Source organism: Hyperoodon ampullatus (assembly GCF_949752795.1).
Source record: "Hyperoodon ampullatus genome assembly, chromosome: 4".
Classification (NCBI taxonomy): domain Eukaryota; kingdom Metazoa; phylum Chordata; class Mammalia; order Artiodactyla; family Ziphiidae; genus Hyperoodon; species Hyperoodon ampullatus.
Genome location: NC_136917.1, coordinates 65,212,412 through 65,227,892, shown reverse-complemented (window position 1 = coordinate 65,227,892; position 15,481 = coordinate 65,212,412). Strand labels below are relative to the sequence as shown.

The window sequence follows — 15,481 nt, the reverse complement described above, 5'->3', positions numbered from 1 at the left end:
AGCTATTACAAATAAAACTGCTATAAACTTCTGTGTACAGGTCTTTGTTTGGAGATATGTTTTCATCTCTCTTGGGTAACTCTCTAGGAGTGGGATTGTTAGGTTGTGTGTTAAGTGTATGTTTTACCTTAAGAGCTGCCAAACTATTTTTCAAAGTGGCACATTTGGTAGTCCCACAACAATGTACAAGAGTGCAGTTGCACTTCGTCCTTGTCAGAACTTAGTATTATCAGCTTTTTATTTTAGCCATTAAAATAGATGTGTGATAGAATCTCTGAGCAGCTTTTTTCATTATGGTTTTAATTTGCATTTTCCTAATGTTAATCAACGTTGAGCATCTTTTTATGTGTTTATTTGCCGTTTGAATATCTTTTTTGGTAAAGTGTCTATGCATATCTTTTGCCTGTTTTCAATAGGTTTTGTGTGTGTGTGTGTTTTGTTTTTGGTCTTACTATTGAAGCTGTGAGAGTTCTTTAATTATTCTGGATATAAGCCCTAATTGGGTATGTGTTTTGCAAATTTTTTTTTCTTCTTAACTGCTTTCAAAGGGCAGGAGTTTTTAATTTTGATGAAGTCCAGCATGTCAAAATTTTCTCTTATAGTTTTTGCTTTTTGTTTCCTATCTAGGAAATCTTTGCCTGACCCAAGGCCACAAAGATTTTCTTCTTGAAGTTTTCTAGTCTGAGTTGTTATATTTAAGTATATGCTCTATTTCAGGTTAACTTTGAATATGGTATGAGGTAAGGTTGAGATTTACTTCCTTTTTTTTTTAGTTAATTTTTATTGGAGTATAGTTGCTTTACAATGTTGTGTTAGTTTCTGCTGTACAGCAAAGTGAATCAGCTCTATGGAGGTTTACTTCTTTACACAGAGATGTCCAATCATTCCAGCTTACAGAGCCTGTAGTCTTAATTGTTATACCATCCTGCCTCCCAGTCTCATCTCCCATTTTTAAGTATGTGGCTTTATACAAGTCCTCTGAGTCTCCTACTTAGCATGTACAGGCATACTTTGCTTTCCTGTGCTTTGTATATACTACATTTTTTTTTCTTTTTTTTCTTATTTTTTTTTTTTTTACAAATTGGAGGTTTGTGGCAACCCTGTGTCAATCAAACAAGTGTGTTGGTGCCACTTTGGAAGGCAGCTATGCTCACCACTATACCACCAACACCATTTGCTCACTTTGTGTCTCTGTGTCACATTTTGGTAATTCTTGCAATATTTCAACCTTTTTCATCGTTATATTATGCTATTCTGCAATCAGTGATTTTCGGTGTTACTATTGTAATTGTTTTGGGGTGCCACAAACCACACGCATATAAGATGGCAAATTTAATAGATAAAAGTTGTATGTGTTCTGACTGCTCTACCAAACAGCCATTCCCCCATCTTTCTCCCTTTCCTCAGGCCTTCCTACTCCTTGAGGTACAACAATATTGAAATTAGACCAGTTAATAACCTTATAATGGCCTCTAGATGTTCAAGTGAAAGGAAGAGTCACACGTCTCTCACTTTAAACTAAAAGCTAGAAATGATTGAGCTCAGTGAGGAAGTCATATCAAAAGTGAAGAGAGACTGGAAGCTGGGCCTTTTGTGCCAAATGGTTAGCCAGGTTGTGAATGCAAAGGAAAAGTTCTTGAAGGAAATTAAAAGTGCTGCTTCAGTGAACTCATGAATGGTAGGAAAGTTGAAACAGCCTTATTGCTGATATGGAGGAGGTTTTAGTGGTCTGGGTAGAAGATCAAACCAGCCACAACATTCCCTTAAGTAAAAGCCTAATCCAGAGCAAGGTCCTAACTCTCTTCAATTCTGTGAAGGCTGAGAGAGGTAAGGAAGCTGCAGAAGAAATACTTAAAAGTAGCAGAGGTTTTTGAGGTTTAAGGAAAGAAGCTGTCTCCAAAACTTCAAAGTGCAAGGTGAAGCAGCAAGTTCTGATGAAGCTACAGCAAGTTATAAAGAAGATCTAGCTAAGATCATTAATGAAGGTGGCTTCAATGTACAATAGATTTTCAACGTATGTAAAACAGCCTTATAGTGGAAGAAGATGCCATCTAGGACTTCCATAGCTAGAGAGGAGAAGTCAATGCCTGGCTTCAAAGCTTCAAAGGACAGGCTGACTGTTGTTAGGGACTAATGTGGCATGTGACTTTAAGTGGAAGCCAGTGCTCATTGACCATTCCAAAAATCTTCAGGGCACTTAAGAATTATGCTAAATCTACTGTGCCTGTGCTCTATAAATGGAGCAACCTGGATGGCAGCATCTCTGTTTACAACATGGTTTATTGAATATTTTAGACCCACTGTTGAGATCTGCTGCTCAGACAAAAAAAAAAAAAAAGGATTTTTTTTTCCCCAAAATATTACTGCTCATCGACCATGCTTCTGGTCACCCAAGAGTGCTCATGGAGATGTACAATGAGATTCATGTTTTCATGTCTGCTAACACAGCATCCATTTTGCAGCCCATGGATCAAGAAGTCATTTTGACTTTTAAATCTTTTTAAGAAATACATTTCGTAAGGCTATAGCTGCCATAGATAGTAATTCCAGTGATGGATCTGGGTAAATTGAAAACGTCCTGGAAAGGATTCACCATTCTAGATGCCATTAAGAACGTTCGTGATTCATGGGAAGAGATCAAAATATGAACATTGTTTTTTTTTAAGACATAATACTATTACACACTTCTACAGTATAGTGTAAACAACCTTTATATGCACTGTGAAGCCAAAAAATTCTGTGACTTGCTTTATTGCAATAATCACTTTATTGCAGTGGTCTGGAACTGAACCCAGTATATCTCTGAGGTTTGCCTGTAGTGTCATAATGATTAGAGGGAATGTATGGCAGCACCTAGTACAATGTCTGCAATATAGCAGGCATTTGATCAATGATAGCTATGACTGTTATTATTGGTAAAAAAATTTTTTTCAAATTTCTCTTTCAGCTAACATACTGAACACTTGTTACATGTGCTGAGGAAGCATTGGTGAATAAAGTAAAGTTTCTGTGGTGATAACGTGTTACCTCTTAATATACAAATCATAAGATATGGTATTAGTATAATTTATCAAATGACATTGAAGTTGAGGATGCATTTTGGTGCAGCTATGAAAGCTTACAATTGATACCTGTAATAATGTGTTAGTTTAAATATTAGGTTCTAAAAATGTCTTAGAAGAGGAGTTGGTCAGCCTTGGAATTGTAGAGGCAAACACCAGAAGAGTATCCAAGGAGGGAAGACTCTGAGCCAGTTCACTCATATTCCTAGGAAATGAGGCAACCAGCTGTCCCTGGAAGCAGGCCACTGAGATCATTTGTCACATTTCACTTGTGATGCACCATGAGTTTCCAGTCCACTCAGTAGTTCTAATTTCTTTTTTAATAAATTAAATAGTTAGCCTTTTAAGGATTAAGTGATGTTTTTTTAAATTTTTTTTATTTTTGGCTGTGTTGGGTCTTCATTGCTGCTCATAGGCTTTCTCTAGTTGCAGCGAGCGGGGGCTGCTCTTTGTTGCAGTGCACGCACTGCTCATTGTGGTGGCCTCTCCTGTTGGGAAGCACAGGCTCCAGGCACGCGGGCTCAGCAGTTGTGACTCATGGGCTCTAGAGCACAGGCTCAGTCGTTGTGGCACGTGGGCTTAGTTGCTCCATGACATGTAGGATTTCCGGACCAGGACTCGAACCCATGTCCCCTGCATTGGTAGGCGGATTCTTAACCACTGTGCCACCAGGGAAGTTCCAAGGATTAAGTTCTTAAAATGTACTTTACATAATGTGGCTCCAAGTACCCAATGAATGAATGACTTTTGTGGGAGCTGTTGAGGGCAGGGGATGGGCTTTGGAGTTAGAAGGGAGTTAAATTCCTGCTTTTCTTTACTAGCTGTAAGGAGTTGGACAAGTTACGTAATGTCTCTGATCCTCAGTTTCTTAGTGCTCCCTTTATAGCAGTGTTACCATTAAATGAGATCACTTTTACTAAGTGCCTGGTCCTGGGACATGTTATTTATCTTCAGTTATTTGCAGTATAAACTATAGTGAATTCTGTTTATGTAGGGTGTTTGTTTATTTTCAGGATCGTCTAAAAGAAATTGAACAAAATCTCTCTAAAATAATGAGACTTGACAATGAAATTAAAGCTTTGGATAGCCGAAAGAAGCAAATGGAAAAAGATAATAGCGAACTGGAACAGAAAATGGAAAAGGTTTGTGGTGGTAGAATTTTGTTTTACTTCAGAATTTTGAGATTATTGTAATGAACCTCATTTGATTTCATTTCAACAGTCATATTTTGAAACAAAAATACAAATCTTGATGTTTGTGTTACTTCCATGTTTATGTTAAAAAGAAGGATATTGAATAAGCTTTGGTTCATATTTTGTACCTCAGACTGATACCTTGTTATACATTAAAGCTCTTTATTTTGGTTCTACACAGGTTTTTCAAGGGTCTGATGAGCAGCTAAATGATTTATATCACAATCACCAGAGAACAGTTAGGGAGAAAGAAAGGAGACTGGTAGAATGTCAGCGTGAACTGGAAAAATTAAGTAAAGAATCTAGGCTTCTCAATCAAGAAAAATCAGAACTACTTGTTGAACAGGGTAAGAGACAGTGTTTACACTTGGTCTTTTTCCCTATTATAATATTAAACATTTTCTGCATGAATGACAAATCTCCAGGGAATTATGCTGAGTGAAAAAAGTCTCAAAAGATTATATATAGTATGTTTCCACTTTATATGACATTTTGAAATGCCAAAATTTTAGAAATGTAGAACAGATTAGTGATGGCCAGGGTTCCCCAGTAGGGGGAAGAGCAGGAGGAAGGTTAATGTGGTTATGGTTTTTAAAAAAACAAGAGGGGTTCTTATGGTATTGGAACTGTTCAGTATCTTGGCTGTCATGGTGGATATAAGAACCAACACAGTTGATAAAATTATGTAGAACTGGGACTTCCCTGGCAGTCCAGTGGTTAAGAATCCGAGCCTCCACTGCAGGGGGCGCAGGTTCCATCCCTGGTCGGGGAACTAAGATTCCACATGCCACGGAACACAGCCAAAAAAGAAAAAAAAAAATTATGTAAAACTTAATACAGACACAGATATGAGTAAAACTGGGGAAATAAGAATAAGATTGATGGATTGTATCAGTGTCAGTATCCTGGTTGTGATATACTATAATTTTGCAAATTACTAAAAGAAAACACTGTTTTTCTACTCAGCAACAGTTCTGATGCCAGGTGTGTGGGTTTTTCCACACCAAGCAATTCTCCAATTCTCAGTGAACACCAACTAAGTGTCCTGTAATTTAATTCAGTTCTGGCACTCCCTGTCCGGAGTTAGCATAGACCCCACAGATTAAGGGCTCAGTCCCATGAGACTGTCTCCCACTCCACTCCAGCTGCCAATCCCAAGTCCCAGGTTGTCTGGCACCTGTACTTCTGACCACTGGCTATAAATCAGGGGTTCCCACAACCCTTTTCTCAGGTTCAGTAATTTTCTATAACAGCTGCTAGAACTCAGGGAAGCACTTACTATTACCAGTTTATTAAGGATATAGCTCAGGAACACCCAGATGAAAGAGATGCATAAGGTAAGGTATGGGGGAGGGACATCGAGCTTTCATGCCTTCTCCACATGCGCAACTTACCCAGCACCTCCATGTAGTATTCACCAACCTGGAAGCTCTTTGAATGCCATTGCTTAGGGTTTTTATGGAAGTAATCATGTAGACATGATTAATTAAGTCATTGGCCATTGGTGATTGAACTCAGGCTTCAGCCCCTCCCCAGAAATGGGAGGGGTGGGTACTGAAACTTCCTACTCTCTAATCACAGAGCTGATTCCTCTGATGACCAGGTCCCATTTTCCAGGAGTCACCTCATTAGAATAAACTCAGGTACAGTTGAAAGGGACTTATAATGAATAACGAAAGATACTCCTCTCACCCCTATCACTGAGAAATTCTAAGCATTTTTGGAGCTCTGTACCAGGAGCCGAGGACAAAAACCAGATATGTATTTCTTACTACATCTCAATACAATAGTTACCATTGGGGGAAACTGAGCAAAGGATGTAAGAGATCTTGCTCTTTTATTTTTTAAAAAATCAGCTGATAAAAGAATTACTATGATTGTGTTTTTCACAGGTCGTCTACAGCTACAGGCAGATCGTCATCAAGAACATATGCGAGCTAGAGATTCATTAATTCAGTCTTTGGCAACACAACTAGAATTGGATGGCTTTGAGCATGGACCATTCAGTGAGAGACAGATAAAAAATTTTCACAAACTTGTGAGTGAGAGGCAAGAAAAGGAAGCAGAAACTGCCAGGCAACTGATGGTAAATACTGTTATTTTCTTTTGTTTGTATCAGATTGTCTAGTTGAATTGTTTTAATTTTTGGATTGACCTTATTTTGTCATATTTTTGGATTAGTGTTAGGATAAAATTTGCTCTGAGGTAGAATAAAACCTTATGGAAGCAAATTTTTTAAAGTTTATGAGTATAAAAGTACAAAGAAGATATAGACCTATGTTTTTTATTTGATTTTAAGTAAAATTTCTTTTTAAAGTTAATTGTAAAGAAAAAGTTTGCTCAAAGTTAATAATGATTATCTCTGGGTTATGATCATTATTTTTTTATGCTTTTCTATATTTTCCTCAGAGTGCATGTGTTACTTTTGCATCAAAGAAACTTTTTCTTAATGAAGTTTTTAGTGAAAAAATTGTTAATGCTCATGCTTCTCATTATGTATTTAGAATGACTTTGCAGGAAAAGAGACTCTGAAACAAAAACAGATAGATGAGATAAGGGATAAGAAAACTGGACTGGGAAGAATAATTGAGCTAAAATCAGAAATCCTAACTAAGAAGCAGAATGAGCTGAAAAATGTGAAGTATGAATTACAGCAGTTGGAAGGATCTTCAGACAGGATTCTTGAACTGGACCAGGAGCTCACAAAGGCTGTAAGATACTATTTGAGCAATCTAATAATTTTAAGGTGTAAGATATTTAGAAGTATTTTATATTTTGCTAATCCTGAGATTATGGCATTTTAATAAAAATGTCAACCTTGTTTATCAATCTCACGTAAAATGAATTTATCTGAATATCTTAATGACCCAATTCTGCTCCTGGAACCTGGTGGATTGAAAATTAGAATCATCTAATCATCTTATGCTTAGACCTTAAACATTCCAAATAAAAATCTCTAAGAGTGGGGCATAGAAATGTGTTCAAAACAGAACTGGGTGATTCTTATGAGTACCTTGATTGAGAACCACTTACCTAAGTTTAAAAAAAAATATTTTCCCTCTAGGTTCCACACACTACAGATTTTATATGATCATTGCTGTGTTATCACTTTTTCTGTGGTAGAAACTTTCTTAGCCCACCTCTTCCTTTCATGAATTTCCAAAATTTCTTCTTTGTTTCTAATCTCTTCCCTTCCTTCACACCTCCATTACCAAAATAAGCATCCTAAAGCTTGGCAAATGCCACTTTCAGGTCCCGTCTTGATAATTTAAACATTTCTATTTACTCCCAAACTTAACAGCTAGCATACATTTTTGTCAGTTTAGCACAATATTGTCCTGTTGTGATGGGGAGATACTGTTCAGGCACCATATCACACTATTTTTAGTTTCTATATGCCAGGCAATGTAGTGAGTTACATGGGTACTTGATAAATGCTTAGTTATTGATTGAAGAGTCACTAAACTGTATACTTAGGCATATTTTTCTTAATTTTGCACTAATTTTCATTTTTCCCTCCTGTTTGACTCTTCTAGATTTATTTACTAAGTCTCTACTGTTATAAAATAGTAAGGTAACTTTATAAGATCTTTCTTAAAAATTTTATTCCTTCTGCTTCTTCTGTTGTTGGATAAAATCAAACAGTAATATTTTGACCATCCTGAGGAGTAGCTGATTTCTAATACACTTTGTCATTATTTTAACATAACACATATAAACCTGTTCATTTATTTGACTTATTAAGGAACGTGAGCTAAGCAAAGCTGAGAAAAACAGCAATGTAGAAACTCTAAAAACAGAAGTAATAAGCCTTCAAAATGAGAAAGCAGATCTAGACAGGACCCTGCGTAAATTGGACCAGGAGATGGAGCAGTTAAATCATCATACAGCAACACGTACCCAGATGGAGATGCTGACCAAAGACAAAGTATGACCTTTCTTTTTGTTCTAATTATACTTTCTGGTATTTAAAATAGCTTATCTTACATTCATAATCGTTACATTGTGAAGTATTTAGTTGATATTGGCTTTTTACTTTAGGGGTTAAGTGAACTTAATATAAAATAGATTTTCAAGTTTAAAAACTGTTTTCTAATTACAAAACAATAATAATACAGAAGTGTATACACACAAACACACACATGTACATTGCTATTAATTTTTATCATATACCATACAGAAGTTTTAAATCATCAGACTTGTTATTCTTTTCTCTAATGGCTTAGAAAGTCCATCCTCACTTTAAGAGTTTAAGAAATTTTCAGGAGTTCCTTGGTGGCCTAGTGGTTAGGATTTGGTGCTTTCACTGCCATGGCCCGGGTTCAGTCTCTGGTTGGGGTGCTGAGATATTCCTCAAGCCGTGTGGTGTGGCCAAAATTTAAAAAAAAAGAAGAAATTTTATATTTTCTTCTTGCATTTTTATAGTTTTATTTTTAAAGCCTAGAACTGTAATCAATCTAAAATTTATTTTTGTTCTTTATATAATGTGGAGATATTGAGCTTTATTTTTAAACAATTTTTTTTTTCCTATAGGCTGACAAAGATGAACAAATCAGAAAAATAAAATCTAGGCACAGTGATGAATTAACTTCATTGTTAGGATATTTTCCCAACAAAAAACAGCTTGAAGACTGGCTTCATAGTAAATCAAAAGAAATTAATCAGACCAGGGACAGACTTGCCAAATTGAAGTAAGTAGTTACAACATTTGAAGATGTAATAGAAGTCTCTTATTTCATGCTTTCACTTTTAATTGTTTTGAAATCATTTATTGTCATGAAGTGGTATGTCTTATTAATTGACTTTGATTTTCCTATATTTTACAAATTAAGTAAAATGGTAACAGATAATGAGTTGAGCTTGTTCCTTGAAAGTTTGCAGAACTAAGTGAGAGGATTAAAATATTCCTTTATAAAAAGTGAGACCTGAAACCATAAAACTCCTAGAAGATAACATAGAGGAAAAGTTTCATTGTATTGAATTTGGCAATGATTTCTTGGATATGACACCAAAAGCACAGGCAGCAGAAGCAAAAATAGACAAATGGGACTATAACATACTTAAAAACTGCTGCACAGCAAAGGGAACGATCAACAGGGAAAAGGCAATCAACAGAATGGGAGAAAACATTTGCAAATTATATATCTGATAAGGGTTAGTATCCAGAATATGTAAAGAACTCATACAACTCAATAATAAAAAAACAAATACCCGGATTAAAAAAGTGGGCAGAGGGACTTCCCTGGTGGTGCAGTGGTTGGGACTCTGAGCTCCCAACGCAGGGGGCCCGGGTTTGATCCCTGCTCAGGGAACTAGATCCCACAACTAAAAGTTCTCATGCCACAGCCAGGGAGCCCGCCTAATGCAACTAAGACCCAGCACAACCAAATAAATAAATATTAAAAAAAAAAAACAGGCAGAGGACTTGAATAGACATTTCTCCAAAGAATATATACAAATGGTCAACAAGCATATGAAAAGATGCTCAAGATGATGCTAATCGTCAAGGAAATGCAAATCAAAACCACAGTGATATCACTTCACACCACTTAGGATGACCATTATCAAAAAAACCAGAAAATATAGTAGTGTGTTATAATAAGCTATAATGGAAAAGAATCTGAAAAAGAATAATATAACTGAATCACTTTGCTTTATATCTGAAACTGACACAACATTGTAAATCAACTATACTTCAATTAAAAGATAAAATAAAAAGTTGAAAAAAAAACAAAATAACAAGTGTTGGTGAGGATGTTGAGAAATTGGAACCCTGTGCACTATTAGTGGGAGTGTAAAATGGTGCAGTTACTGTAGAAAACCTGTGGAGGTTCTTCAGAAAATTAGGAAAAGAATAACCAGATGATCCAGCAATTCCACTTCTGAGTATATATTCAAACGAATTGAAAACATGATCTCAAAAGAGATATTTGCTAATCCATGTTCACTGCAGCATTATTCACAATAGCCAAGAGGTGGAAGCAACCTAAATGATGGATGAATGGATAAAGAAAAACTGGTGTATGTATAATGGAATATTATTTATCTTTGAAAAAGAAGGAAATCCTCTTATATGCTATGACTTGATGAAGATATTATGCTTGAGGATATTAAAGTGAAGTAAGCTAGGCACAAAAAGACGAATACTGCTTGGTTCCACTTATGTGAAGTATCCAAAGATGTCGAACTCTTAGCAAGTATGTAGAATGGAGGTTCAGAGTAGCCAGGGGATGGGGGTGGGGGGGTAGTTTTTCAGTGGGTATAGAGTTTTAGTTTTGCAAGATGAAAAAGTTTTAGAGATCTGTTGCACAACAATGTGCATATAGTTAACACTGCTGTGCTGTACAGTTAAAAATGCTTAAGATGTTAAATTTTATGTTTTTCCCACAGTTTAAAAAAGTGACCAATTTTTTCAAATATCATCTTGAGTGGTATACTTAGATAATAGGGTCAAAAATTCCACACATATTTTTGAGGAAGATAGTGGATTTGACCGTGTTAAATTTGTGTTTCTTGTGGAAATGTCTGTTAGGGAATAGAATACTGGAGTTTGAAGTTCAGAAGATTGGAAGTTGTTGCTTTGTAAGCGATAATTGGAGTCAGGTCATGTCAACTTGAAGGAGTTATTCAAAGAGAAGTGAAAAAATTGTAGTCAGACTCCTGGAAAACACCAACATTTAAACTGTTGGCAAGCAAAGGAAGAGGGGCAAGCGAAGTCAGTGCCCCAGGAGCCAGGGTGAAAACAAGACAGGAGTGATGTCTGGGTTGCCTTGAGAAAATAGTCTTTCAAGGAGGGGTTCAACCGTGTTTGGTGCTGCTGAGATAGTGATCTTAATGAGCAATGCTCAATGGCTAGGATGGTGAGAGCATCATCTACATGTTATTTTTTTTCCAAATTTTTACTGTGACTCACAATGGGAAGTATCAAGATGAGGCACATGTGCACTCACACACATTTATCTGAAACAAATTTCTTAAAATAGTACCTATCCTAACCACACACAATCTACTCCAATATATTCTACATATTATGCTTAATTTTTCAAAATATGCTGAATACAATGCATTGAATTGATTATATGACTTGCCTAATGCATCAAAACCTGTAAATTGAAAACCCCTGATCTGTGTGTGGGCATGGAGGCCGGCTAGGATTATATTTAAGAGTGGGAGTGGAGGGCTTCCCTGGTGGCGCAGTGGTTGAGAGTCCGCCTGCCGATGCAGGGGACACGGGTTCGTGCCCCGGTCCGGGAAGATCCCACGTGCCGCGGAGCGGCTGGGCCCGTGAGCCATGGCCGCTGAGCCTGCGCGTCCGGAGCCTGTGCTCCGCAACGGGAGAGGCCACAACAGTGAGAGGCCCGCGTAACGCAAAAAAAAAAAAAAAAAGAGAGTTGGAGTGGAAATAAATTGTACCAGTGAGCGAAGTCTTTGATGAATGAGAGGCAGTGAATGATCAGGTTTTAAGTAGATGACAGCAACAAGGAGGGAACAAAGGAAAAGTCTCTACAGGATGGAACAGAAGTACAGTTGTGAAAGGGTCCACACAGAGTTAGGAGAATGTTCTCCATTTTTTCTCTTCCCTCCAGATCTGGCAAGCATATTCTCCTTGCTGAGGCTCTTAACCCAAGATCTAAGACCATGAACCCCTGCAAAACCAAGCAGGGTTTTGTCTGTACACATTTTTCTGGGAGCAGGCATATGACCAGGGTGAGTCCATGTGCTAGGGGTAGATTCAGGCAGTAGTGGACTGTTGCCGTGACTTCTAAAAAAAAAAGTGCTTGGTCACAGCAGACCTTTGTAATATTTTCTGGCAGAGTTTGTCTTGGATCTACCTTCTCACACTTTTCATTTCTCATGTTTTAAAATTGTAATCCATATTTATTCTTATTTTAGCAAGGAACTGGCTTCAGCTGAGCAAAATAAAAATCATATAACTAATGAGCTAAAAAGGAAGGAAGAGAAGTTGTCCAGCTATGAAGACAAACTGTTTGATGTTTGTGGTAGCCAGGATTTTGAAAGTGACTTAGGCAGGCTTAAAGAAGAAATTGAAAAATCCTCAAAACAACGAGGTAGGTTACCTACTTTATATTAGAAAAAGCATTTTGATGTTTTTGAATTTTCGTTCACAGGTAACTGTTAAGGATGGGAGATTTTTAAACTTGGTTCTGGAGCTCGGTGGCTTAAATTTCAGTTCTGGTTCTACAGCCTACTTGCTGTGTGACTTTGGGCAATTTATCGAAACCTTTCTGCACTTCAGATTCATTAATAATTGCCTACCACGTGTAGGGTGTTAGGGAGGAGTAAATGAGATTATAGTTTCTGGCACGTAACAAGCTTTAAACGTTTTATTATACTTGTGTGTTACCAGAAAATAATTTCTACAAATCTGAATGTATTGTGCCCTTGGGAAGATTTAAATATCAGAATTTTGATTTCTTTCATTGTGTGTTTATAAAGCAAGAAGAATAATCATGTATTTACAGAAAAGGATATAACCATGTTGACAAAACTATATTTTGTATTCTTTTCATTGGGAGTATTTTTTTTTTTTTTTTAAATAGCCATGCTGGCTGGAGCTACGGCAGTTTACTCCCAATTCATTACTCAGCTAACGGATGAAGACCAGTCGTGTTGCCCTGTCTGTCAGAGAGTTTTTCAGACAGAAGCTGAATTACAAGAAGTCATCAGTGATTTGCAGTCTAAGCTGAGGCTTGCTCCAGATAAGCTCAAGACAACAGAATCAGAGCTAAAGAAAAAAGAAAAGCGGCGTGATGAAATGCTGGGACTAGTGCCCATGAGGTGAGAATAGGGATTTACCATTACTGTACCTGTACAGCAGCACTGTAAGAGGTACCTATTCCACTGTCTAACATATGGTAGGTATTCAGTAAGCAAGAGTTGAATGAATAAAGGTTAAAGTCAGGATTCTAAGCCAGTATGCTCATCTCATGTTATTTATATGATAAGAAAGAATTATTTTGTTTCAAGATAAGCTAGTTTCTTAAACTAGTCACAGGGTAGATATAATCTTTAATTTGTGTATGTTTGTTTCATTCATGAGACTTGGCTTGAGGGCAGAAATTTTGATAGATTTTATAACTATGTGTCACTTTCTAAACCCAGCAAAGAAAGTACCGGAAAGCTCCCCTCAAGAGACAAATTTTAAACTATACTTTTATGTTTTTTTCACTTCCAGAAAGAATGAATCATAGATGATTTCTATTGTTTATTTTTCCCTTGCTTGTATAAGAAGTTCAGATGATTTTCTATTTATAAATAAAATCAAGTCAGAAAGTATGTGATGATTGCCTTGGTGTCTCCCAGAGCACAAAGATGGTCACAGAGACCAATAAGACATGACCTTCATGGAGCTGATGGTCTATGTAAGGAGAAAAGCTCTCAGAATTAGACATAGAAAGCTGGGCTTAATAAAGTACTTAATTGGTTCAAACAAATGCATTAATTAGGAAGAGAGAAGCCAGTGGACTACAGAATGAGAATAGGATTTTGAGAACAGGGTAGGAGGAGGGATGTAAAGCACAGGGAAGGTGGTTTGACTTATTTAAGAGGGGGAAAGAGGAGAGGGTATGTGTAAGAGTAGGAGAGTAAGACCTGTGCTGCAGTAGAAACATTATCTGGAATTTGAGAACTTATTTGTAGTGATTGATTCACATAAGTAGGGAAGATAGAGCTACAATTATGTTCAGGCCTAGTTATAGCTCTATTAGGTGATGGGGAGCCATCCTAAGAGATTTAATGAAAGATGTGTTTTAGGAAAATTAATTTAATGTTAATAAATTGGACGAAAGTGAGACAAACTCTGGAAGCAAAAAAACCCGGAGGGTACGTTGTCCTGGAAAACTGAAGAGGAGTTTAAGGAAAAGAAGGAAGGGAAGATGCAAGAAGATGTGCTGTGTGGTAGCCAGCCTCTAAGATGGTCCCCAGTGATCCCTGCCTCCTAGTATTCACACTCTTGTATTAGTCTTCTCTCATGTTCCAGGATTGGTCTGTGTAACCAATAAAATACAACAGAAGTGATAGCATGTCCCTTCCAGCCTGTCCCATACCATCATGAGTGAAATTTCAGCTGAAAATGTACCTGTTTATCATGTTTCTTAGTACTGACTTGGGTTCATTTTTTATAACACCTCATTTAAATAAAAACTCAGTATTTTTCCCACAGGTTTTTTTCAGTACTGTATCTGTTGGTCCCTTTTACATAAAATTCCCTTGAAAAAAGAATGCTGTCACAAAATTGAGTTTCTGAAAAATTTAAAAAACAAAAGAGAAAACCCTACTAGACCTCAGTAACCATTCTCTCAGGAAATATCTTTACTGTTTCTGAGAATACTTATTTTAGCGTCTTAGGTAATCATCAGAAAAGAAGGCACCAAAACCTGGACTACATCAATAAGGGGTTTTTGTGTGTGTGTGAAAATGTAAAAATGGGGTTAAAATTGAATGGATGCCTGTAGTTCTCTGCAAAAATGTCCCAGTCAAGTGAATGCTTGACTGTCATTAGGCTATCATGGCTTTGTCACTTTCTAGGTACTGGGTACATAACTTAAGACCAACTTCTGGTCTATAACACTGGGAAGTAATGTGAGCATGAATTATTCATAATCTGAATATGTTCATATTTATTCAGGGAATTTTTTCATTGCTTTGGTATAAAAAATTACAGGTCTCTGTCACTCAGATCAATTCAGGTTGGCATTTCTTGGTCATAGTATGGACTTTAAAAAAATCATTATGTAATAATAGTATCTAAGTGCTAATCCTTGAGTTTCTGGTTTATTATAAGGCTCCCATTAGAAACCAATTTAATTTATTATACTAATTTGATTTTAAGAATTTGGGATTTTTCTGAAATAAGCTTATTAGCTTTTTCTTTTAAAGATTACATACAAGTTTTATTGTTTCAGAGGTATCAACAAAAATAGGTGTGGGGCCAGTACCTGCCATAGGGTTGGTAATTCATTAGCTAGAGTAGCAGCAGTAAAGTGGGTTTAACAGCTTTTGTACCATAAACCCATGTAGCATTTGACTGAGTGGTTTCCTTTCCTATTTTCTTTCCTTCCTTTCTTCTGTCCTTCCATCAGTTTTTAAACTTTTTTATTTTGAAATAATTTTAGACCTACAGAAAATTTACAAAAATAGTACAGAGAATTCACATATACCCTTCACCCAGCTTCTCCTGATGTTCACAATTTATGTAACCATAAT

The 15,481-nt window shown here is 36.6% G+C and overlaps 1 protein-coding gene across 1 annotated transcript in view; it reads left to right on the top strand.

Moving 5' to 3' along the window:
• The window catches only part of RAD50 (RAD50 double strand break repair protein), a gene marked incomplete at its 5' end in the record, with an annotated part of 105,479 nt that overhangs the window by 40,324 nt on the left and 49,674 nt on the right, over window positions 1–15,481 (top strand). The window contains 8 exons of the mRNA XM_079702373.1: window positions 4,076–4,204; window positions 4,437–4,602; window positions 6,148–6,341; window positions 6,760–6,966; window positions 8,001–8,183; window positions 8,789–8,946; window positions 12,149–12,324; window positions 12,817–13,054. Of these exons, the coding sequence (XP_079558499.1) occupies window positions 4,076–4,204; window positions 4,437–4,602; window positions 6,148–6,341; window positions 6,760–6,966; window positions 8,001–8,183; window positions 8,789–8,946; window positions 12,149–12,324; window positions 12,817–13,054 (1,451 nt within the window). The remainder of the gene's footprint in view (window positions 1–4,075; window positions 4,205–4,436; window positions 4,603–6,147; window positions 6,342–6,759; window positions 6,967–8,000; window positions 8,184–8,788; window positions 8,947–12,148; window positions 12,325–12,816; window positions 13,055–15,481) is intronic.